This window comes from Linepithema humile, chromosome 5, assembly GCF_040581485.1.
Source record: "Linepithema humile isolate Giens D197 chromosome 5, Lhum_UNIL_v1.0, whole genome shotgun sequence".
Lineage (NCBI taxonomy): Eukaryota > Metazoa > Arthropoda > Insecta > Hymenoptera > Formicidae > Linepithema > Linepithema humile.
The window spans coordinates 14,006,911-14,033,015 of NC_090132.1; the positions used below are offsets into that span (position 1 = coordinate 14,006,911).

Below are 26,105 nucleotides of genomic sequence, written 5' to 3' on the forward strand. Positions count from 1 at the left end.
AGTTAAAGTAATTTTTTTTATTACCAAAGAATGTCAAAAGACAATCAGTTCACAGAACTTTTAAATACTTACTTATTTATAAGTCTAATATATATAATATTATTATGTTCAACAAGTAAAAGCATTTATAATAGAATTTGACTTTTTAGCTTTTCTAATATTTTTATGATAATATTATATTTTTTTCTTTTCTTTTTTTATCTCTTATTTTTATATGTTTTGCCAAATATCATTTAATCACTACATTGAGATGAACAGTGTTATTTTCTCAATCTAGAGAAATCTTTTCGTCTCCTTCTGCAAAACTTGTATTATTACTACGAATGATCCGAAAGAACATATCTCGAAAGGGAGAATATATCAAGCTTATTCTCTACGCTACAAGAATTCGTGAGAGAAGAATATACAGCGATTTTCGTAAGCGGTTTTGTTAGTGCGCCAGCGAGATACACTTTTAGCTTGCGGCGGAAACCAACGTGCTGATATAATCTCTAAAAAAATATGAAGAGAGATCTGTTCCTGGATTTTTTTTCAACGGACGTATTCTTTACCTAGAGTTCCATCGTTCATCCGTTGCGTGACGCATTCTATCTACATATCGTTGGTCACTTTGTCAAATAGTTATATCCGTTACTCTCTAAATTTCTTAGAGTGATAACGCACTCGAAAAATTGAGTGACTGGTCGTATTGCTCGAATTAGAGTGACTTTTCATTCATACGGAGTTAATTCTTCCTCTTTTTGTTGTAGAGTGAATTTTTCACTCTGCAAAGTAGAGTGATTATGTGTACTTTATTTTATAGAGTGAATATTTTCACTCTATGCAGTGTGGAGTGAATATTTCATTCACATGAAGAGTGCAATCTTACTGTTTTTTAAGAGAACTGTTAAAATAAACGCCTTACCAACGAAGAAGATTTCATTCTCTGATCGAATAAATTCATGCCGGAACGAGTAATACATTACTCTACGTTAGAATTAAACAATCAATTTTGTGAAAAATGAATTTTTACTATTTACGAGTGGCAGTATTTTCACTATCGCTTGAAGTAAATATCCATTCGTTTGGAGTTAGATTTCACTCTAAGAAATTTAGAGAGTATATTCCATATTTAACAAAAACGCAAAATTTCTATAAGAATATAGCATGTTCTATGATCGAACAACTAAAAGTAAATCGTTTTCAGAAATAAATATTAATATTGTAATTTCGATAAAAAATTATAAATGCGGAAGTCGCAAAATTTATAACAACATTGCGTTTGCTAAGTTTAGTACAAATTTTTTTCTAAATTATCTTCTATTACAATATATAAATTGTTCACGGAGAAATTGTTGAGGGAATGTTTTAAGCTTTAATGAAATTAATAGCGAGAATCAAAGGGAATACTGGGATGCGGTCGCGGGTTACTTTGAAGATCCTATGTAATCTCTGCTAAAGCAGATTCGAAACTGATCGAATCTTGTAACGATCACAATCTACTAACATAAGTGAAAAGAGAAAGAAAGGTTCGTTTACACGATTGGTTGCGACTGGTGGTAGGAAAAATCTGGTTTGTACCACTTGAGTTTAGTGGTAAATAATCTTCATACCAGACAAGATCATTTATTGGTGATTTCATTCGACATTTCAATCCACGTCTATAATCGATGATATATTTGCGCTGTGAAAGGCACTCTGCGCCTTTTTTTTTTTTTAAGAAACATGCTATCATAATTTTGATATAAAAGAAAAAAGAAGAAAAAAATGATATTTAACTTTTCATTAATTAACTGATTTTTTCCTATTGTTTCTCAAGAATTATTTTCTCATCTTTTTTGCCACATTACAAGAAAACTATTTTAATTTATTTTTTTTTCACATTTCTTTCCATATTTATCTTTTTTTTTCAATTTATCCATTAGCATTTTTGTTTTATTTGATTTTTTTCTTTATGTTTTTCTTTATGTTTAGCTCGTTTCCTTTTCCAATTTCTTTTCTTTTTTCATTAAAAGGCATTTCTACGATTTCTTAGATATAATATTATAGAATTGCACGCACTTCTTCAACTGTGAACAGAAAAACCGATTTATGTTCAAACATGTTTCTGATAATAATCCGGTACCATCGTGTTCCTTCCAACAAACTGATGACCGATCCAGTCGAGATTCAACAAACAAATCGCCTCCGTGCAAGAAAGCAAACATGTCCTGCGCTAGTGCTGATGAACAACATATCCGACCGAAAAAAGCAAAGAATCAAATGACAATCAATAATTTCACTATTACAACTACTGACTAAAAAAGGCCCTAGATCTACAAATTGCAAAATATTTCTATGCAAGCGGTACTCCTTTTCACTCTGCGGACCTCGCTGACTTCAAAGAAATGATCAAATTATTCAGATCAAGTTATTGTCCTCCAAGCAGAAAGCAATTGGCTGGAGAACTTTTAAATGCCGTTTATAAGGAAATAGAAGATCAATTAATTTCTAAAATTAAAAATTCATTGATCACTTTACTTCAGGATGGGTGGTCTAATATAAAAAATGAACCAATAATAGCACAGTCAATTTTTTGTAACGGGCAAATATTCTTGTTAAATGCGCAAGACTGTGGAAGTAATAAAAAGACTGCTGAATTTTGTGCTGAAATTGTTTTTTCTGCAATTGAAGAACTCAAAGATAAATATAACAGGGAAATTTTTGTATTCTGCTCTGATAACGAAAATAAAATGAAAAGAATGAAAGTTATTAAATAAAAAAAATTCTGAAATTTTAATTTATGGCTGCTCGGCTCACTATCTTAATCTCTTAGAAAAAGAAATATCGCCAAACTCTATTGTCGGGCATATCGTTGAGATACACAAATACTTTCGAAACCATCATCAAACACACGCTTGGTTGAAGGAAAAAGAGGATTTGATGCCAGATTTCAAATGACACTCGCTGGAATTCACAAGCGTGCTTGGACACATTTATTAGAGATTATTATATTAAATTCATAAGTACGTGAAAATCGATAGTGAACAATCATTAGTGAAAGTGGATCCCCACATCAGTTGTCTATTCAATAACTCAGGATTATTTCGTGAAGCTTTAAATCTCCACAAGCAATTAAAAGTTGTGGCAATGGCTGTTAATGATCTGCAAAATAATTCAGCAAATCTTTCAACAGCAGTTGAAATATGGAAAGGTATTCTACACAATCCAGAACTTTAACCTTACATAGATAAGGCAAAAAAAAAGAATTAAAGATGCGATGGAATCATTTTTTTATGTTGCGAATTGCCTAGATCCTATGCATATGGGAGAGAAACTCGACGAAAATGAAGAGGAAGAAGCAGAAAACTAGATTAGAAATCATCATCCGGATTATTTTGCTGCATTCATGGCTTTTAAAATTAAAGATTCAGAGATATATCCTCCATCTATGTTTGACAGTACAGTTGTTAGAGATGTATAAAAATAATTCTTCCAAATGGTGGACTTTAATGGAGATAAAAACTAAAAAGTACGATAAGTTACCTAAAGGATTTTGTACGTTTGTTTCACAACTTCTCAGCTGTCCTCCAAGTTCTGCTTCTTTAGAAAGAATTTTTTCAATATTTGGACATATATGGTCAAAACTAAGGAACCAATTAGCCACAGAAAAAGCTGGAAAACTCGTACAAATTTATAATTATTTAAGAAAAGTTACACAACAAAAACAATAAAACACATTTGACTGGTAATCGTACTGAGAACATTGATTTCTATTCTTAAAAGAATGATATTTCTAAAAGCATAGGAAATTGGTGACAACTGAGCAATTGAGAATCTTATACATTCTTAAACATTCTTTATCTTACTTATACACATTCACTTATTAATTATTAATTATATAGTAACAATGTTATTTTTCTGTAACATATTGTACTTAATCTATAGTTTTGATTTTTAAACTGCTTAATTGTCATCAATTTATTATGCATGCAATATGCATTTAATTTTACTTTCAGCAATATAAATTTTTATTAAGTTAAATTTAAAAATACTAAAAATTACTAGTCTTATTGTTTTATAAGTTAAGAAACGATTTCTTTTTTTATGAAGTTAAGAAAGTTAAATTTTAGTTTGAAGAAAGTTTAATTTTTAGTTTAAAGAAAGTTTCAAAAAAGTTAAGTTGTAGTTTTAAAAAAGTTAAATTTATATATGTAAAGTACATATTTTTTTTTTTTGCGCTATAAAGTAATAATTTAATTTGAAGTACCTGCCTAACATTTATTATAGCAAATTTAAAAAAAACCCAATTTTACTCGGGTTTTTTTTCAGGTTTTTTCAATAAAACCCAGGCAAATGGGGATTTTTTTTTAAATCCAAAATTTTGCCCACCCTGCTTCTTCTCGTTTGGTTTTCCTCGTTCCAGCCAAGAGCCATCGGCTCTTCTTATCTATCGCGCTGTCCCTGTTCTGCTCTGTCCGTCTCTCGCCCTCACGATAATATTAATGCACGACATAATGACGAGTCGCGCAGGCCAAAAAGTCGAACTGCTGGCAGTGAACAGCGGTTATGGCAGTGGCGGCGGCGACTGCGTTATTTACTGAATCGAATGAAAAAGAGGGCCCATCAGATCCCTCATCAAGGAAATGAGGAAACACCGCAAGATCAAAGTCCTTCTGCTTGCCACCTCCTTGTCCCCTTCTTCTTCTTCAATCACCCTACCATTTCCATTGTCATCCAGGTTGCTTATGGGAGGCAGCAAACTTTGTAGTAAAAAATAAAAAAGTTACTACACATGGCGCAGCGTAATGCACTAAATAAACATCGGAGCTTTACAAATTATCCACACTTAATTGCGTTGCGCCAAATCGTCCGGTTTAACGAGCCCGATAATTACGCCATACCCGGGGTATTGCTTTTTACACGCACGCTGAGGTATCTGCCCTCCTTAATGCAAAATGCCATCAAGTTCAACCACAGATACATGCGAATAAATGTGAATAGTTACACAAAAAGAAATTAAGCCACGTACACATGCAATAAGTTTCAGATAAAAATGAGTTTGAAAGGCAAATATTTACAGTTTACATTCCAATTATATGCAACTTATTTTCTTTTTAAATTGTTTTATACTTTTAATTCATTGCACACAATATGCAATATGTATAAATAAAATCTGATATTTTAGTAATTTAAGTTTTTTCTCGACTTAAATTCTACATACATTCTAGATAAATTCTAGAAAAAATTCTACATAAATTCTATAAAAATAAAACTCCGAATTACCCACGTTTAATGCTAAATACAGGTGAGAATACGGTATTTTGATTAATATCTCGAAATCGGTTTCATTAGTATTTTTCTTCTCCATTTCTCCACAAACCCGTTATTAAATTTACATTACACCTCTAACAAGTCCTCTTTACGAGTTCGTAAGAAAAGATGATGATATAGAGGTCACAACACACGGACACGGTACAAACTATTTATAATAGAAAATAATTGCAGATGCTTCTCCATCTCTGATTGAAAGCGTAATTAATTTCAGATTCGTATTCGTATAAGGTCTTTACGATCATTCAGCAATCATCAATTATTGATATAGTCGATGATTCAGTGGCGTTTTCTAAATCAGAAGTTACACAAAAATTATAAAATGTTTTACCAAAAATAATTAACACAATAAACCGAAATAATAAATTTATGAAACGTACAAGTCTTTGTCTTAAATAATAATCAATTATTTCTTGGTCGAAAGTCGATCGCAAAAAATGAAGCAATTAACTTTACATACGAAACTGCGATTCATTAACGCGTCGCGTACGTCGGCTTAACTGTAAAATCATCTGAAAGACGAGACTTGATCTGTTACATCGCGTCCGTGATCTGTTACATTACTCGTCCGTGATCAGTCGGGTGAAATCGCACGGCGGAGAATTGATATGGCACCGACGGTCGAGTACAGTAAGGTGCTAACGGTAGAGGAAATTCTTAATCACTACGCGGCCATCCACTCTCCGGACCTCGGAATGATCGATTCGAGAACTTTTGGATTTCGCGTCTTTCGCACCAGAAAGCTCCATTGCATTCTTAGCCGTTGCAAAAATTTCACGCATCAGCGCGTAAAAGTTAAACTACATGTTTCGACAGCATGTGCTGTCATGTATGATGTATCGCGGTTTACATTTATTGCATGCTTCACTTGCACGGGTCACTCATCTGTCCAATGCAAAAGTGGTTAAAACAATTTGCATAGTGTTCGATATTGAGGATTTAATTGTATTTAAAAATATAAGTTTAATATATTATATATCATCAAATGTATGTATGTGTTCGTTAAGAAAGTATATAAAACGTATTAACTAATCAATCATTTATTATACTTTGTCGAGTAATCAAATCTTTTGTCAATATTTTCAAAACACTATGATAAAGTATTTTTTCATTAAGCACTTTTCGAGTTATGTGACTTGAAGTTTACAGTACCGCCGGCATTAACATTATTTAAAGTATATCGCGTAGTATATTTTTAAAATCTCTAAACAATACTATGGTTTAGAATTTTTATTAATAATTCTTCTAAACTGTACATTGAAAAAATTATTTCAAGAATGTCGCTTCTCAGAAAGATAACACCACCAAATTTCTCAGAACCAATCTCTCAGAAGTCCGCCCATCTAACTGTAAATTCTTTGCTAAGAGGGCGAGGCGCTTCTTCTTCTTCGGTTCAAGGATGATTCGCTTTGCCGGAACAGATAAAAAATCCGGAACACGCGCGCTCGTAAACTCGAATACACTTCTATCAAGACGCGGTGGAATTTCCCTGTAAATTCTAGCTATTCGCGATAGTACTTTGCGATTCGTAAATAAAAAGATAGCATAATCCTGAAGAAAAAACGAATATTGCGCCTAAAGCAATATATATTTAATTTGAGTCAAATATTTGTTCATAAATATACAATGCACATTTAATAAATTTAAAATTATATGTTTATCCGGCCTTGAAAAAGGCATATTATTTCTTTTTGAAACCTCTTTTCTACGTTGCTCATTGGTCGATTCGCGTTGCGCGTTATCGCGCGTTATCGTGTCATCGAATGATTGTTACCAAGACGATTGCATTTGACAGCTTGTATCTTTGTTATTAAAAAAAAACAGAAATTATTATACAAAATGCAAATTATTATATAACAGGAAAAAATAGCGCGCGCTTGTGTGGTCTAGTTAATATAAAATTAATATTTTTTAAACAATATAATTTCATATTATTTATTAATCAAATATCGTAAATGTGCTAAACAATATCTTTTATAAAACAGTTTTTATATTTAAAAAATAGGAAAATGTGAATGTAAATATTAACTTAATTAAATTAATTAAAAATTGCTTAGCTCATAGTGTTGCTAGTACGTGTTATATATGACTACCGTTACATTTTATTGCAGAATATCGTGATGTTTTACACCAAGTTGTTCCACGGATTCAATGTATCTGCGGCTGGATCAGGAAAGCATTCAATTTTTTTTGCAAAGGGGAGAAAGAAAATTTCGACTCGGAGACATTTGTCGTCTCGATGTGTATTGCAAGTTCGCGTGCTATGACGGAGGATTATGCAAATTGCTCGGATTCTTTCTCTTTTGCACGCCACTCAAGTCTCGCAGAGACTAATTGCAACGCGCATATGTTCGTGGTGTGCTCGAAGATCCCGGTTTCCCTTTGACTTGTCAGCGAGTTCTCCGCTAAGGACTGGTCCGCGTCGCAAAGCTTCCTACGCCCGCAAAACCCTCATGAATACGAAACGAGCTGCCCACATGTGGCCTGTCAACTGCAAATTCGTCTTCAGCTGCGTTTCCACAAGGTTTATGCTAACGAGCAAAGGTAATGTATCGGTGATGACGCGGAAAAGCACAAACGTTAAGTATTCGAAAATTTCGAACTTCCTCTTTCTGGTGCGACAACAAATAAACTTAGATATTATGTTCTATTATGTTCTATAACACCCATTTTTACAGTGAAATTAACACTTTCACGACCGTTATGTATTCGGCTCTGCTCAACCCTTGGAGCCGCTCTATTATCTTGAACTGATGTAAATAATGTAAATACATATGCACAGTGACTAGTATGAAGCGATTACAGACAATTTTTATACGTTAAATGTTCACCTAAGTATTAGATCGTGTAATATGAAATGTTGAATGTATACCAAAATATACCGAAAGTTCGGGAGGTTGAGCTCTACCTACGCTCAGAGAAGCATTGAATTCTTACCCATAGAGCAGATGTTCAAACGCCGGCTCCGGAGCCAAAGTGGAGAGCGAGAATTTCCCCCTCTCCAGATGCTCGCCGCTCGACTGTCAGCGCGAGGTGCAGTGCGGGGAAAAGAGCCGCCGATCCCTACTACCGAAGTCTCGTGTTCCTCCCTTGCACCTCACTAACAAGTGAAAAGCCTGATCGAACAGTGAAAGAGTATAGAGTAACCCGAAACTGTTCTTACGACCTTTGTATTAAACTGGATGATCTGTTTATAAACATAACTATTTCTTTGCACGGTAGTCGGAGCGTATGTCGTGACTAGTGTGGGGAGCGCTGAGAGGGATATGATATCTCGCGCGACGTCGGAGAAAGGGAAGGCTCCTAGCGTTACTCCCCAGGCGTTGGACATGTCTGCCATAGAGGGTAAGTAAAGAGGGGAGTTTTCCAATAAGTGTTTTCGTGTAAGTAAATTCGCAACTCATTTCAAACGATTTTTCATACTGCACTAACAGTGAGCTTTTTCAAAGCTCCAAAATGATCAATTACAGTTCAAATAAAATCGTTAACATCATTCTTGTGCTTGGTGAAGCTGGACGAGAAAGTTTGGAATCATTAAATACTACGGGAGTGACGAACCGTGGGGTTCTTATCTTCACTGACACGCGCGCGCACGCACACCAGAGGTGTAAATCCGACCGTGTAACCTCCACGCGATATACTTTAAATAATGTTAATGCCGGCGGTACTGTAAACTTCAAGTCACATAACTCGAAAAGTGCTTAATGAAAAAATACTTTATCATAGTGTTTTGAAAAACTCTCGAGATAAGCTATGCAATAAAAAATGGAGGTTTCTATTTAAAAAATTGAGGATGACCTTTACGTGATCTTTAAACAACTATTCAAGTGCAAACCAATGGCACTATCTTATATCATCTTGGAAGTCATAAAACTGTACGAAACATTTTTTTCTATATATGTGTATAGGACATGCCGTAGAGCTACAAATGTGCATTCGCCTTAAAGAGTTCGACGCAACGGAGGCCATATTGAACATGTCATACCGTGAAATTTTCAAGAATACTACATTTTGTACTTAACATTGTAATCTTATTCGATGTAAAATAAAGTTGTAATTAAAAATTAAAATGTGTCAACTATTCGTGTGCCATTTTGTATAAATATCTCAAAAATATTGCATATTTACAAAACATTGTTTAATCAATAAAATAATTAACATCATTCGATGAAGGGTTGACTTTATCAAAACTTATATCCCCTGAATATTATTTAAAAATTTCAAAATTCAAAGAAAAACAGTAAATACATCAACTCGATAATTGCTCTATCTATTCGATCATTTACCTGAGTAAGAAATAGCGGCGAGTCTCAAAAGAAATTTGCACATTGAATCGCGAATACTGATTAATCAGATAATGGAGCAGAAATTTCCAAGTTATACGACTTTATGGAACAATCCCATGAAAATCGTCGGCCCGTTTCAGCTTCCAGGTTCCAGATTCCAGATTGTTCGTGCGCTACGCGCGGCGTAATGTGATTACATTATGCTAATCTGCGGTGGGATATTTCACGGACAAACTAATTATCGCGGTATAGCGCGCGGCGTAATACTTGTGCATTATAACAGGATCTTTCCTGGTTGAAAGAGAGCGGAGCTCTAATTTCTTGCGATCGAGGCTCCGTTTTACGATTACGACCAAGTGCGTGTATTTCTTCACGCTTGGAATACGTACAAATCGAATTTGCATAGTCGAGTTTATGACAGCTATTTGATAATCCACAAATTCCTTTAGATTTAAAGCGAGTAAAATTTGATATAACACCTTTCAAGTATATTAATAGTCTTTTCAATTCTATCTTTCCGTCGTATAAACTAGCCTTGGTTATCAAGTTTCTAACCAGACACTGATACAAACGTTTATTCTATTACCTTCCCATTGCCTCATTTTCGTGCACAGGTGTGCAATAACCAGGTGCTATCTATCACGTGGACAATGGCGGAAAAGGATTTATTTATTGGACGCTGCTGATTGAGTAGAAAAGAAATTTTGCGTGGTCCATAAGGTATTTTCGTCGCGGTCGTTTGCGTAGGACGAACTATGCGATTGAAACAAAACGTCAATCAAAGAAAGTCAAGGGTCGGATTACAGGAATGAAAACGAATTATGTAAGGACATATGCTGAAAAGATTAACTATTTATTGTAAGTAAATTTTATAATATTTCAAAATCAAAATTATTAAAAAGGAGCGTAAAGAGCCAAAAAGCAAGATGATCGTGCAATAATTTATTACTTAATTTACATAATCATAAACGTTTTTAAGTCATCATAAACGTCATTAAGATTTTGACCATCATTTAAGATGGATTTAAGTGCTTCTCTTCTATCTTACTATTGAGGGGTCGTTCTTTTCGCCTACACTATGATTTTACCACAATCTTAATGTCGTTTGATTTCGAACGTTACGGCTGTTCTTCTATAGATTTTTCCGATAAACTGTAACATGTTCTCACTTCTTTATAATTAATGCGTTGCGCCTTTTTGTCATTTTTATTATTTATATTGATAAGGGCTTGATGACAAGCCGAAACGTTTATGATTATGTAAATTAAGTAATAAATTATTGCACGATCATCTTGCTTTTTGGCTCTTTACGCTCCTTTTTAATAATTTTGATTTTGAAAATCTTATGAGCCTTATATCATTTTAATTTTTATAATATTTCAACTATTTAAAAATAGAAAAGATCGTGTGTTAGCAAATTTAATAAGTTGATGATTGACAAAACGATCAAGCAATGATTAATAGATTAGATTAATGTCTAATAGATTAAATCAGTGGTTTTTCCAAAGTGTGCGCCGCGACACCCCGGGACGCCGCAAGTTGTTCCCAGGGGCGCCGCAAGATATTCGAAAATTGAGTAAGGAGGAGGATAAAAAGCAAGTATTGTGCAAAAATCAACATGCAATATGAAATAAGGGTACCTGTCTCCAGTTTGATTCCAAAATTTGAGAAACTGTGTGATAAAGAACAGGTTGTGTGATGAACCATATCCCACTAGTAATTATGATTAAATACTTATATAGTACGATAATAATTATTAAAAAAGAAAACAAATATATAATTCTTTTATGAATTTAAACAATATGATTTATTATTTTTTTACCTATTGACCTAACCACATGAACCACATGAAAAATGTAATTGTTCAGTATTCTCTGACTTAAAGCGCTGTAAAAAAATTCTTGTACACTAAGGGCGCCGTGAAACGAAAAAGTTTGGGAACCACTCGATTAGATTCAACATACACATACACATACACACGCGCGCGCGCGCGCGCGACAATAATTCGCGAAATTCAAAAAGATCCCTTCACTTCTGTATCAAAATTGGCATCAATATAATGCAGTTAAAAAAAAAGTTTATTCTGAATTATGCTGAAGATCACTAAGATAACGGTTTTAATGCACGAGTTCCAAGGAGAAAACCGTACATCAGCAAAAAAAAAAATACTACATCTAAATTTTGCTAAACAGTACATTAAATAAAGACAATTCTTTTTAGAATACAGTATTATTTTCTGACGAAAGTGAATTTTTGGCAGTAATGGACGTAAAATTATATAGAGAAAACAAAATACACAATTACAACCGAAAAATCTACGGCCAACAATAAAACAGAATGGTGGATCTGTGGGATGGTGTGGGATTGCATGGCAGCTAGTGGAGTCAAAAATCTTGTGTTTATCGGTGGAATCTTAGATAAAATAAAGTATTTAAAAATTCTATAAGAAAATTTAAAAGAGAGTGTATCAAAATTGGGTTTACTTTCAACACGACAACGAAACACACGGCAAAAGTTGTCAAAGAATGGATATTACATAACACCCCACACACATTGCCACATCCACCACAAAGTTCCAACTTAAATCCCATAGAGTATTTATGGGATGAGGTGGAAAGAAGAATAAGAAATACGGTTATTACATCGAAAGAAGCGTTAAAACGGAATATTATTGAAGTATGGCAGTCTATAGACGTAAATGTTACATCAGAGTTAGTGCATTCAATGGAAAATTGTCTTAGGGCAGCAAAAGGTGGAGCTTCATACCGAAACTTTGAATTTTCCAATTAATGGTGACTTAAATTAATATAAAATGTATCGTTCGAATACTTTTGTGACCCACCGATGGTACGTGTTTGTAATAAATATACTATAAATACCTATATATGGTAGAATTATTTTCTAATTTTACTGATATAATTTTAAGACTTACCCCTCGCTATGTACCATATTGTTTTAAACACTTCAGTTTAACATACATATTTATTTGTTAAAAGTTGAAAATATAAGCGTTCGAATACTTTTGTGTATGTATGTAGATGATTTAGAAATGAAATAATTAGTGTTACGCACGATAGATGCAACGCGCAGGTTATCACGTGCATGCGTGATATTCATTAAAATGGCCAATGATAGGCCAGCTACCAAAGCAAGAAGAGACAGGGACACGAAAGATAACGTAGAGCGTTCAACTTTTCTCCATGCAGGCAAATAAGAGATGGAGAAAGAAAAGAGGAAGAAGATAAAGAGAAACAAAAGTAAAAGAAAAATGGTAGACACTACCACAAAGAGAGAATGGCACGAGATGGCAGATAAAATCTAGATTTATGAAATACAGTATCCTTTTATGGTTTACAGTTAATTAGTTATTTCTATATACATTAATTTTTTTAAAAGATTCAAATATAAATTATAATATATATATATATATATATATATATATGTAACATATATAATATACATAGGATGTCCCATTTTAATTGCCCACCTCAAATATCTTGTAAATGACGCATTTTCGTGGAAAATGTTTCAGATAAAATTTATTTGGTCCTGAGGGACTATAAAAAAACTGTTGGAAACCTCAACTGGAAACCTTTTTTATAGCATATTTTTGTAGCCGACGTCGAAATGTTTTAGAAACACTGATTACAAACTTTTTTTCGATGAGAACTCCCTGAATTATGAGTCATCAAAGTTTAAGTATCGCTGGCATTAGCATTGTATCACATACACATACGCGCGCGCGCCCACACACACAATAAAACAAATTTTATATTAGTATATTAGTACACAATTTTAGTATATTTAATATTTGTGTATTATAATTGTGTATTATAATGTAATATTAGTATATTTAACAGTATTTAATATATTTATGGCAACTATACACGTAAATATAGCATAATGTAGTGAGAACAATACCCACATAGCAAAGATCTCCCCAGGACATCCCAATTTGATCGAAATAGTCCCAGTTTGATCCAGAACAAAACGTTATCCGTAGGATTACCTGAGGATATCCCGTGTAGCATGTCCTGTGGATATCTTATGTACGATCTCCGCAGGACATCCCATTTTGATCAAAATGATTCGAATGATACAGATCGATAATAAATAGTTATTCGTAGGATTTCCTAAAGATATTTCTAGCACAAAAAATATACGTACATTAAAATTGCTGTTTCTTCAAATTTAGCAAAAGATTTCTTACATAAATATTTTTTAGTAAGACATTTTTTTGCTTAATTTGAACAGAGAACAAATTTAATTTTGTGTGCATGCGTAAACACACATATAACATACAAATATAATTTTAATCCGTCCATTTGTTAAGAGCAAAGTACAAGTATATATAGAGAAAATATTTATTTCTATTATATGACGATACTAGAACTTGGTCATCGAGTTCTTGGTTCGAGAAGCCAGTATATACAGTGATGGAAGAAAGTTCCGTAATGGTCAAATATCTTGGAAAATAATGATTATGGAAGAAAATGTTCAATACAAAAGTTTTAGTATATCAAATGGTCTATTATATGGTTATATTGAAATGACCTTCATGTGACCTTGAAAGACACCGCGAAGGTCAACTTTGAAATCTTAAATAGAATCTCCTATTTTCTATTACATATTCTTAAAGCTGGTGTTAAGACGTTTCCGAAACAATATAATAAAATTATTTTTTATTAAGTACTTTTCGAGTTATGAGGCTTGAAAGTTACAGCATTTTGACATAAAATACAAAATATCTTGTAAAACATTCAATTTTCAGAAATCTTTCAGAAGAAAAAATATGTAATTTGCAACATGCAGCTGCATATTTTTTTAAAAGCAACAATGTGTTTTCTTTATATCAATTGATTCGTCTCATTATTTTATGCATAAAAGTATTAAGGTAAGATTCCTGAAAATTGAATGTTTTACAAGATATTTTGTATTTTATGTCAAAATGCTGTAACTTTCAAGCCTCATAACTCGAAAAGTATTTAATAAAAAATAACTTCATTATAGTGTTTCGGAAACGTCTTGACACCAGCTTTAAGAATATGTAATAGAAAATAGGAGTTTCCATTTAAGATTTCAAAGTTGACCTTTGCGGTGTCCTTCAAGGTCACATGAAGGTCATTTCAATATAACCATATAATAGACCACTTAATATATTAAAACTTTTGTATTAAACATTTTCTTCCATAATCATTAATTTCCAAGATATTTGACCGTTACGGAACTTTCTCCCATTACTGTATAAGATTACCGCTTTTTGATTACCTAACCTTTCTCGAATCGACAACTCGAATCAAATTCTAGTGTCGTAGATCGGTGAACATTGAGATTAACGCAGACAGTGAAGTGTGAGTTTTGTGCTATGATTCTCCCTTAAAAAACGGAAAAAGGCGCATAAGCGATAATATAAGGCGTCAGGAACTATTAAATTGACAGATAATTATTAAAATCTAAAATTATTATATCATATGCAGGTCATCTTTCTATATATATCATAAATAAGGTTATGTTTGAGAGATGTTGGTTAGTAGAACACCGCTACTACAATTTTTATTTATATATTTTATATTAATTTTTGTGCTATATATATATTTATAGCACAATTTTATATATATATATATATATATATATATATATATATATATATATATATATATACATATATATATATATATATATATATATATATGTATATAATTTTTACAAATAAGTTAGTTTTACGTATGTAATATTATGTATATGTATAGTATAGTGAAAATAGGATTCAATATTATTGTTTTAAATTATATTGCAGGAAGAGTTTGCTTATTTACAGTAAAAAAAAAGACTATAGATACTAATTGTGGCGGCTCACCGCCACACAGCTGTACTGAAGCGGCATAATACGCCGCGGCGCCGCTACGCGCTGCAGGCCTTCTACCAGTTATAAGCTTGCGGACCCACCGCCAGGTTGCGCAGGCGGTGAAGAGCTTTCTCGCAATCAAACTTCGATCGACGAGATATAAAAGAGCTGCTCCGCAGATCTTTCCTCACTCACTCGCTTCAAGGCGAGCTCTCACTAAGAGCCCTTGAACGGAGTCACAGCTCTGCTTCGAAGAGCGCAACCAGCAAGTCTTCTCGACTTTTCACAGTGCCTGGGAAGGCACGGAAGCGAGAGACTCAGTCTCAGCTCCGACCGCACACCTCACGTAGGATGTACAGCTACGGTCAGCTGACGCACCAGCATCGCCGTCGCCACCACAGACTCTACAGCGGAAAATAATTCCCTTAGAGTTCTGTGCCCGGTTGACTCGGTCCCCACGTGACACTCACGTTCCAGGGGACATCCGAATGCGAAGGCCTCTCCCGCCTCGGTTCGCAGACTCACTTGCGCCTTCGAGAGCCGGACGGTCGCAGCGCATGGCACAACGGAGACATACTCCACCGCAACGCAAACCTCGCCGCCGGGATGCAACATGCACCCTCGCATGAATCGTCCTGTTAAGGACCCGATTCCAACCACGCAGACGCGGCCGGTAATATATTACCGCGCCCGTCACCTTTCATTCAAAACTCGCGGCCTTACACTCTGCCGCAAATGCGCCGCTGGCGCACTCAAGTTACACACACACCTGTACATACATACAAAGTCTCTCTGACAAAGAAATAAACACATTTCTACACAATTGACTCTATCTCACTTCTCACTAGTCGAACACAATCCATTGGGCAATACGTCCTATACTAATATTTAAGTCATCATTAATTATTGCGTAAACAAGGTAACATAATATTCTTAACTTATGGCATAAACAAGGTAACATAATACATGCATCTTTAAGAATAACTAGTTCTTTGAAAAATGACAAGAATCATGTATATGTAGGAAATATAAATGTTTGTTTTGTTAATAAATTTAGTGAATGTAAGTTTAGTGAATATATACTACGTATATATATATATATATATATATATATATACCCACACATACAAATACATAAACAAACATTTAAACACATTAAACACATAGATATTTACACTAATAAATCTATACATAATGCATATACATATAATACATACATTAGATTTAGTTATTAAATTATAAAAATTAGATTAACTTTCCATCTAATTCATTAAACATCTGGTTTAAAAAAATTAAAAATATATTGAGGGGTATATGTTTATATTTATGTTATATAAATGTTTATACGTATTTGTAGGTACAGTTCAATTAAAATACCCGCAAGCTACTGAGCACGAAATTTCGGAACCAATTAAATCATGACTTCGTCATGCAATTGAAAAAATAAAAAAACTGAATGCTGCACAATAAAATATTTAATACTTTTTTTTTATATTTTGTTCATGTGTATAAATTATACATAATATTAGCAATTTTATGTATAAAATATTATGTATGTAATATTATTCATATTAAGTTATAATATTTAGTAATATCAAGTTTATTAATTTATATCTAACACTGTGACTAGTGCAATTTTGAAATGTACAAGACGTATCTTTAGTTTTCGTTTTTATATATACAAATTTTATTTTTATTGTGACTATTTTTACATTATATAGTAAATAAAAAATTTAAAAAAAATTACATATTTTATAATAAAATGTGCTTCAAATGTACTATTATTTATATTACTTATACGTACTTTACCTTTTTTGAAATGTGTCTATTCTTAAAATAATGTAATATATTAGAAGCTTTTATTTTTAGAAATTTTGCTAATAATCTTTCCTTTATGCTCATAAAGATACTTACATGTCAAATGTCTATATAAAATATTTGAAAAAAATATGTATTTTGAAAAAATGTTTCAAAAATTCTTTAGTTTTAAAGGAGTAATAAAAAATAGTAATAAAACAATATCTTGATAGTGGTGTCATTAAAGTGAGATTGTCGTAAATTTTTAAAATATAAATAATAATTAATATGAAACTTTTCGAGAGAGAAAGAGAGTGACGTTACTTATTAAGATTACTGTTTTATTGCTTCCTTAACTTAAAACTAAACAATTTCTGTTTAAATCTTTTAAAAAAATATATTTTTTAAAGGCATTTTAAATAAACATTTAAAATAGATATTTTTCTGGGTGGTATTTATAGTCCAATTTTATATTTAGAATCGTCTTATGATTTCACTCAACTAATGAAATAATGTTGCGCAACCATTTTGTTGATTGAATGAGGTTTTAAAATGATTTCGAATATAAGATCGGATTATTAACACCATCCTATATTCAATAATTTTATTTGGATTTTATCTGGATAAAAAAAAATATCCAGGGGACATTGTTGGGATCTAATTTAATCATATGTAGGATATCCCAGGGATATCCCAGGGATTTATTTTTGGATGTCCTACGGATATCTGAAAAGCGGACATTCGGATATCCCACGGATGCCCTACGGATATCCTACGGCTTTGTACAGACATCCCAGGGATATCTGAAAATCCTTTACATTACATCCCACGGACATCCGTAGGATGAAATTTTGCTATGTGGGTATTTTGTCGGTCACAGCGCTGGTGCACGGGATGGTAATCAAACCGCTTCATATGTTTGTAAGTGACTCAGTCATGAAGACGGAGTATTGGGATCTTTTGAAGGGGGAAATCCGTAAAAAACGCTTCACCGTAGGTGCTGTGACCTGGGTGTGGCGCGCGCGCTCTGCACGTCCGACGTGTGGAGACAGGGCCGGTTCTAGGCAAATGCGAAGCAAGCGAGCGCTTAGATCAGCACATTGCCAACCTTTTTCTCACGGATACCGTTTCCTTGTCATGATTAAGCAAGTACCACCCAAAGATATTTTTATTTCATTAGTTACAATGTTTCTGTTCGTGTCTTTCGTCGAGATCTTGGACAGAGAAAAATGATTCGAAACGTATACATGATTAAAAGAAAAAAAGAAGATTTTTCAGTGCTAAAATTTCCTTTGTTCGGAGAAATGGCTAATCTGAAACCTGCACTGTGATCTCATGTCCGGGTCACGTAGAAAGCACATAACGCCTTGGTTAGATACTCTCATACTATGGGAAATACGATCAAGTTTTACGTAATTAGAGTATACCTTACGCTCCGTTTTCATCTCTTGGCTGGGAATCGAGGACGAGAAATTTCAATCGTCTGTTATTCTATTAAATTTCCACTCGTCACCTTATCAATTTAATTATTTTTCACGATTAAAATATTGTTACAATTTAAAGCAATAATATTGTGTAAAAAAATTATTTTAATGAATAAAAATTTCTTGTTTATACATGTTAATATCACAGCACACATGTTCAAAATACATCCAAAGGATACCCAGAGAACATCCTGTCGTTCCAAAAACATCTTCGGGATATTCTTTGGACATTTTTTGAATATGCTGTGCTGTCTGGTATATGTGCACATGTATAAGTACCCCTGTTTTTAAACAATTTTTGTATATATTTTCTTTAATACTTGAACAATTAAGGAATGTTTTTATGAGCGATGATATAATGGCGATACAGTAATATACAGAGCGTTAAAAAAAAAGTCACATATTTGAGAGCAGACAGTATTGATCAAAACATGAAGAAAAAACTAATTAACATGGGTCCTACAATTAATATCTTTCAAGATATTAGATACAGGCTATCTTTCTATTTGAGCTTTTTCTCCTTTTCTTATTGGTCGTGTCACCTCTACAATACAGTAAACAAAAGAATACTTACTAGTTTTGCAGTCAGCATTATAGGAGGTGCTCTATGTTCCCATTCATTGTCACGCATTTTTCAGCCCTACGTCTCAGAGAAACTGCACACTCTAACAAAATTTCATTGCTCTCTCTCCTTAATATAACCTCATACTGATTCCTACAAATCCAATGTTATTATAATCCAATGTTACTATAGCAATCCTAGAAAATACTCTTTTGTTTACTGCATTGTAGAGATAACACAACCAATAAGAAAAGAACAAAAAGGTCAAATAGAAAGATAGTCTGTATCTTCAAGGATATTAATTGTAGGACCCATGTTAGTTAGAACCCATGTAAATAGACTTTTTTTTCTTGTTTTGATCAATACTACCTGCTCTCAAAATATGTGATCTTTTCTTTTAACATCTTGTATGATATAATATGGAGTAACGAAAGAATGCGTGTGTGCGCGCGCGCGCGCGTGTGCTGTGTCTGGAAAATCATAGAAGTGGAAATCTGTCGACGAAAATAATCGATGACGACGGTAAATTTAATATACTCGTCTGCTCGGATATAACGAAGACGTCAGAAATGCACGTCAACTATACGAACTAATTTTAGTATTCATGATACTCGACATCATAACACTATTTTGTATCTTTATAGGTCCAGTGAATTATTTTGAACGTCATTACACAACATCATTAAGGTACAGTCCGATTTTTTCCTCTATTCCTGTATTCCGTACGCACACCTCCTATACAGCATAAAACATCCTCAGGATATCCTCAGGACATCGAGGATATTTCGGTGTCCCAAGGATGTTCTGAGGACATCGAGATCTCCCCAAGATGTCCTAAGGATATGTAGGATATTTTGTGCTGTATGGGCTTTGTTCTCCCTCTTTCTTTTTCCGACATTTCAAGAAAATGCAGATCGTAATTTCAAAGAACGAGTGTCATACGATTATCTTACCAGAATTCTCTCCAACATGTCCAAAACGCGAAAGTTTTCTCAGTACTAGATTCTTATGTAAATTGCGACGTCGACGCGAGATATAAGAAATTTATTTTCAATAGTGCAGTAGATATCGACGGAAATTATTTCGAAAAAAGGATTGAGCTACACAAATCGTTGTAAATATCTTTTCCGTTGGAATAAATGTTAATATATTTGGAGTAACAGAAAGTCTATATTACGAATTACAAGGCTCGCCATATTATTTCGAATCTCCATAGCTTATGTCACTTACGATATTCTCGGGATGACTACTCTCGACAGCGATTTCTGAGGAATTCTCTGTGCTCGCGGTAAAACGCTTGTTTGGTAACGATTCCCGGTGACTTTATTTTAGTTTTGGCTCCTAGAAGCATTCTAGATGCATTTTAGACGCTTTCTCTTTCTATTAGCCAGCACGATTTTATATTATATTATACATTCGTATAAATACTCGAGCAAGTAATATTTCAGATAAAGACTCTCGATTTCTCGGTGGAATCGACGATTGTGTATCCATACAATCCATACAAGTCCCCCTCCTCGAATATAACGTGGTGTTATACGCTTTGCTCATAGACGGTTTCACGGCTGATTTATCGCCTCGACTTCTTGGTAATTGTTTGGGGCGTGGCAGCCGGGCGCAGGCTGTGTGTTACCGACATTATGGCAATCTCCCATGTATGAATGCCAATTTATCGATATACATCTCCCAGATTTTTTTCGACAACTGCGTCGTCGTCATACAGTTCGCGCGCTTAGGATCTTTTTATGTCAAACTATAATACCGGTAAATTAAATCTCTCGTGTGTCTGTTCTATACAAAAAGAAGGCACGGATAGTCGCGATAGCGATAGTGTGCCAGTATTTCCTTCTAAACCTTTCATATAAAAATTTTGAGAAACAAACATCCAATTGTTTGATGTTACATCTGGTGATTATTTGACATTTAATTGTTTAATGTTAATATTTATCGCATTGGAAGGAACAGCGATAGTTAATGCTACACATCTATAAAGATAATTTTAATATTTAAAAATTTTTGTACTTTTAATTATACTCAGATTATATAAACATATATATATTTTCTTTACGTGAAAGAAATGCAGTAAAATACATTGCGACATTACACACAGTGTTACGACAGCATCAGTGAGGTTGCTTAACATTAACCGACTTATGTTAAGACTTTTACAATGTGTCACAAATGCCCCGTCGTCAGTTGCGAAGAATGATAATTATTAATTGGAAAGTGTTATTTCCAGTTATTTCTGGTAAGACAAAACATTTGCGACGCATTATAAAATGGCCCTAACAGTATAGAAAAAACCAGTTCGCACAACATGACGCTAAATTCATATAGGTCGCATTTCTAAGCACTTTTCACATACGTACGATGTAAACGAGCGAAACGGTACTATTATATGCACAAGTCTGTCAGGCAGGTAAACTTTAACGTGAACGTAGATTTCCACGGTGATGTTAACATTTTGATCTGATCGTGCTGATTTATACATAGGGTTACCATATGACCTGCATGAAAAATCAGGACACCTACGAAATGCTAACCTAACCTTACTTAACTTAACTCAAGCGGCTTAAGTTGAATACTAAGACAATAAACAATACACGTTTTAAGACATTACATTTTATTATTGTTGCTAGTACTTTGGTACTTTTCGGAGCTACTGATTTTTCGTAGTATTTCTATATTTTCCGGTCGTAACAAATATTTATAGATATCTGCACAGGACAAGTTTTTAAGATTAAACTGAACAGTAACAATATGTCGTACAGTTTCTACTGACAGTCGATTACGCTCATCGCTCCATTGAGTATTAATAAGTGAAAATATCCGTTCACAATTCGCGTTATGGCCTGGTATCGCGAAAAAATACTGTGCAATTTTTAATATTTCTGAATACGATTCAGTGTTAGAGTTTGCACAGAAAAAGTTGCATATCTTCGAATTACAGCATTGTTTAAAGAATTCTTCATCGTTCTCTCTTTGATTCAAAAATTTCTTAAGATTTACGAATTGATTGAAAGTTTTTGAATCGTCAAGAACGATATTTTTGGACGCCAGAAATATGATGGTTTCTTCTACATATTTATAATCCAGCACAACTTTCTGTTTGAAATTCAACCATTTGAACACCTAAAGCATAAAAATTATACAATTTTGTAACCAATAAAAAAATTCAGAAAGAAGAAATTTTGAAAAAATTAAATGTATTTATCTCAAACTCGGAAAACAACTCACTCCACTTTCGCAAATACTCTTCCGTTACTTCGTATACTGACAGTGCCCTTGCTGCAAAATTGTCACAGCTACTGCCTTTCCCATCTTTTTTTAATTTCGAAAATACAAGCTTGATGCTCAATGGCAAAAATTTGGAATCTATCCTTTCGCGTAATGATTCAACAGTGTCTCCAATAATAGCCATTATTTCCAATATGCTGTTGTTTTCTTTCTCAATGTCCTTAATTTTTTCATAGAAAAGTGACATTATAGAATGTATAAAGTACAGATAGCATTCGCTGAAGTCATCGAGAAAGAAAGCTTCGAGTATTTTTAGCGATTTGTTTTGGGATAAAAAATAGGATTTTAAGGCCGGAAACATTTGCAAAATTCGATGAACAGCAGGCAGCAGGCTCAGCCATCGCGTCTTGCTGTGGTATAATAGGTTACGATAAGTGACTTCGACAAAGTCGCAGAATTCTTTTAATTCATTTGTTCTGACCGTGTAAATTGAAAAAAAATTGAAGATCTTGAGAACTAGGGCATCAATATCGAACAGGCCAAATTGATCGAGACCGTGATGAATCGCATTATGGAGAATATGCGCCGAACAACCAATTCCGACGAGTTCAGAATTTACACGATTTTTTAGTAAGTAAAAAATATTCTGTTCACCCTTACGATTCAAACCACCAAAGTTGGTATTTGTATTATCGCCAGAAAATGCAATAATTTTTTTATTTAAATTGTGTTTTGTGATAACACCTTCGATCAAACTTGTGACTGTCTCAGCTGTTTCGTTGTTGATTTCTTGCAAGTCTAACATACGTACTTGAATTCCTCCCTGAATATGATCAAAGTACTGGACAACAATAGGGAATAATTTTTTATTGCCGTGATTACTGCTGTCCGTACTTATACTCACAAATGAAATATTCTTAAGGTCATTAGAAACCATGAGTATACAGTGGGGTGATAATACACCGTTTATAATTGCTTCAGTTTTTGTACGGGCGCACGATATTTTTTTGGCAATATCAGAGTCGTCGAAAAGGGTACGCAAGAGAGTTGAAGTGCAGTCCATTGATTTAAAGCTGTTATGATGTTTCACGATATGAAATGCTAACGTTCCTTCTGCCGCTGATATTTTTAAAGCAAGGGGTGTCGATTTATGCACAACAAAGTTTGTCATTGATTTAGATGTTGATGCATCTCGAATGTTCCTAGCATGCTTCGGTGTATTAATGTGCTTTTCCAGATCGGTTGATCCTAAAAACGAACGAAAAATAATGAACAGGAAGCTATTATATTAGTAACAAAGCGACGTAATTCATGCGATGTGCACCTGACAATATAGAGCTGATCCGTGTGTCGGTGCAACGCATGTTTTTTCTCTCCCAGAGGAAAAAGTTGAGTATCGCGAGGAAATTCTCTTAAATTCAGTGTATTGTTCAATTATTAATTATGTCTGGTTAAAATAATATAGTTATACATAGAATTAATAAATACCAACCACTATTCGCTATTGAAACATATGAATCACAAATTTGACATTTTGCTTCAAACTCACTTCGACTTTTACCGAAACAAGGGTACTTCCGGCGTAAGTCGTCGGTGAAATGACATTTTCTTTTTGGCGGCATCTCGATTTGTCAGTTTTTTCTAAACTTTTTACGAACCAACGAAAAAATATATATTTTAATTTCGCGGATGACGGACTGCATGGATTTTTTTTTTTATTGTGTATTTAATGTGCCGTCAACCATGTGATGTTTAGTTGGTTTATTGACACCGACAGGGACATGCACTGGGACAACAGGCAAGGTTATGTAACAAAGTACGACACGAATCAAATCCGCAACTCGCAAGAGTCGCAAACAATTAATGCGGAGAACGCGCCGCGCATCACGCGCGTGTTTCGAATTGATGAGCATGGTGTTTTCAAGAAAAGTGATTTTGGCAAAGTCGCACAATTTCATTAATGCATTCGTTCTGACCGTAAATTGCAAAAACATTAAAGATCTTGAAGAACTTATTTGGCGCTTTGGTTTTTCTCTCTCTGAACACACTCACCTGCCCATAAAGCATAGCAGACAAAACGTAAGTTTGCCTATCGGCGATAAATCAGGACATTTCACCTATTTTAAAAAATAAATCAGGACGCTTTCAAAATCATCCAAAATCAGGACATGTCCTGCTAAATCAGGACGGATGGTAAGCCTATTTATACATATACATAGATATTAAGTAAAGAGAGCATATCCCAGTTATATGCGTTACAGATAACTGAATTGCGTGTTGCATCCATCTTATATATGGCGCGATCTTTCCAATGATTACGTTGTGAAGCATTTTAGAGAGGTTCAGAAATGCCAATGCCATGCATCCAACCATTTAGCCATGGTGCGCGCATTATGCGAACAGAAAGAAAAACAGAAAAAATAAAGAAAAAAAGAAGTTCACGCAGCTTTCGACATCTTTATAATATGATATATTTTAGTATATATTAGCATAAGTATTTTAAAGCAATTTAGCGATGGTATTATTTAGATTGTATATATATATATAAAATATATATACAAATTTTTAGAAAATAATAAAAACAAATTAAATTAATTAAAAATTTACTACATTTACTACATCAATATCTGTGACGAATGCATTCTCTGATCCTTCTTCTCTATTCAGCGAAAATATTCAATATCTCTATTGCTTTGTTTACGATTAATATGTAGAGAAATATTGCATTTCTATGCTAGAACTTTGTATCTTAAGTATAGTGAAAGAATTCTCGCACGTTCAATAATAAAAAATGTAGATAATTTTCACCGGAAGTTGTAAATCTTTCCGTGTAGTTATGACTAATATCCGGTCGTTGAATATAAATAATAATTACATCGTACATTAGTGAACAACAAAAATTAAAAGTTCCTAATACTAATATTAACGGTCTTCCGACAATTGAGCAAACGGACCATTAGTTTTTTCTCATGTCCGGTTAGTAGGCTCCGTTAAATAGAGCGACACTGTTATTGTGAAATTAAGGTATGCACTTATTGTTAGACCTTAATAAGTTTCCGTTGTTTCAAAATAATACTATATTATTAAGTAACACACGTTCAAGTATTCTGCGTATTAAAGATCCAGAAATCTCTCTCTCTCTCTCTCTCTCTCTCTCTCTCTCTCTCTCTCTCTCTCTCTCTCTCTCTCTCTCTCTCTCTCTCTCTCTCTCTCTCTCTCTCTCTCTCTCTCTCTCTCTCTCTCTCTCTCTCTCTCTCTCTCTCTCTCTCTCTCTCTCTCTCTCTCTCTCTCTCTCTCTCTCTCTCTCTCTCTCTCTCTCTCTCTCTCTCTCTCTGTAAGAAATATTTCCCTATTTTTACGCAAAAAAAGACTTGAGAAAGATCTGCGGAGTAACGGCTTGAAAAAGAAAATAAATACATAAAAATATAAAATTATAAATATATAATAATTAAGGAAAAAGAAGAAAAGTAGAGAAAAATTAAATCACATAACTTATGAAAATAAAACTAAATGTTTAACGCGCGCTGTTTAAAACTGCACATAAACCGCATCTTGCGTAAAACACAAGTAACAGTGTCTAAACCAAAGAATGCATTTTTCGA

The 26,105-nt window shown here is 33.7% G+C and overlaps 2 protein-coding genes across 8 annotated transcripts in view; both read right to left on the minus strand.

Moving 5' to 3' along the window:
* Positions 1-26,105, minus strand: part of N (neurogenic locus Notch protein) — a 260,349-nt gene that overhangs the window by 26,899 nt on the left and 207,345 nt on the right. The window lies entirely within an intron of this gene.
* Positions 19,852-25,677, minus strand: LOC137000001 (protein FAM200B-like). Its single transcript, XM_067355480.1, has 3 exons — positions 23,996-25,677; positions 23,828-23,914; positions 19,852-23,751 (listed from the first exon to the last, which is right to left on the minus strand). The coding sequence occupies exons 1-3, from the start codon at positions 24,123-24,125 to the stop codon at positions 22,442-22,444; spliced, it is 1,527 nt and encodes a 508-aa protein (XP_067211581.1). The 5' UTR covers positions 24,126-25,677; the 3' UTR covers positions 19,852-22,441.

Coding starts and splice junctions, on each gene's coding strand:
- LOC137000001 (XM_067355480.1), bottom strand. CDS start 24,125: ATGCCGCCAAAAAGAAAATGTCATTTCACCGACGACTTACGCCGGAAG. Junction 23,915..23,995: donor TGTTTCAATAGCGAATAGTG/GTTGGTATTTAT, acceptor ACTGAATTTAAG/AGAATTTCCTCGCGATACTC. Junction 23,752..23,827: donor GATCAGCTCTATATTGTCAG/GTGCACATCGCA, acceptor GTTCGTTTTTAG/GATCAACCGATCTGGAAAAG.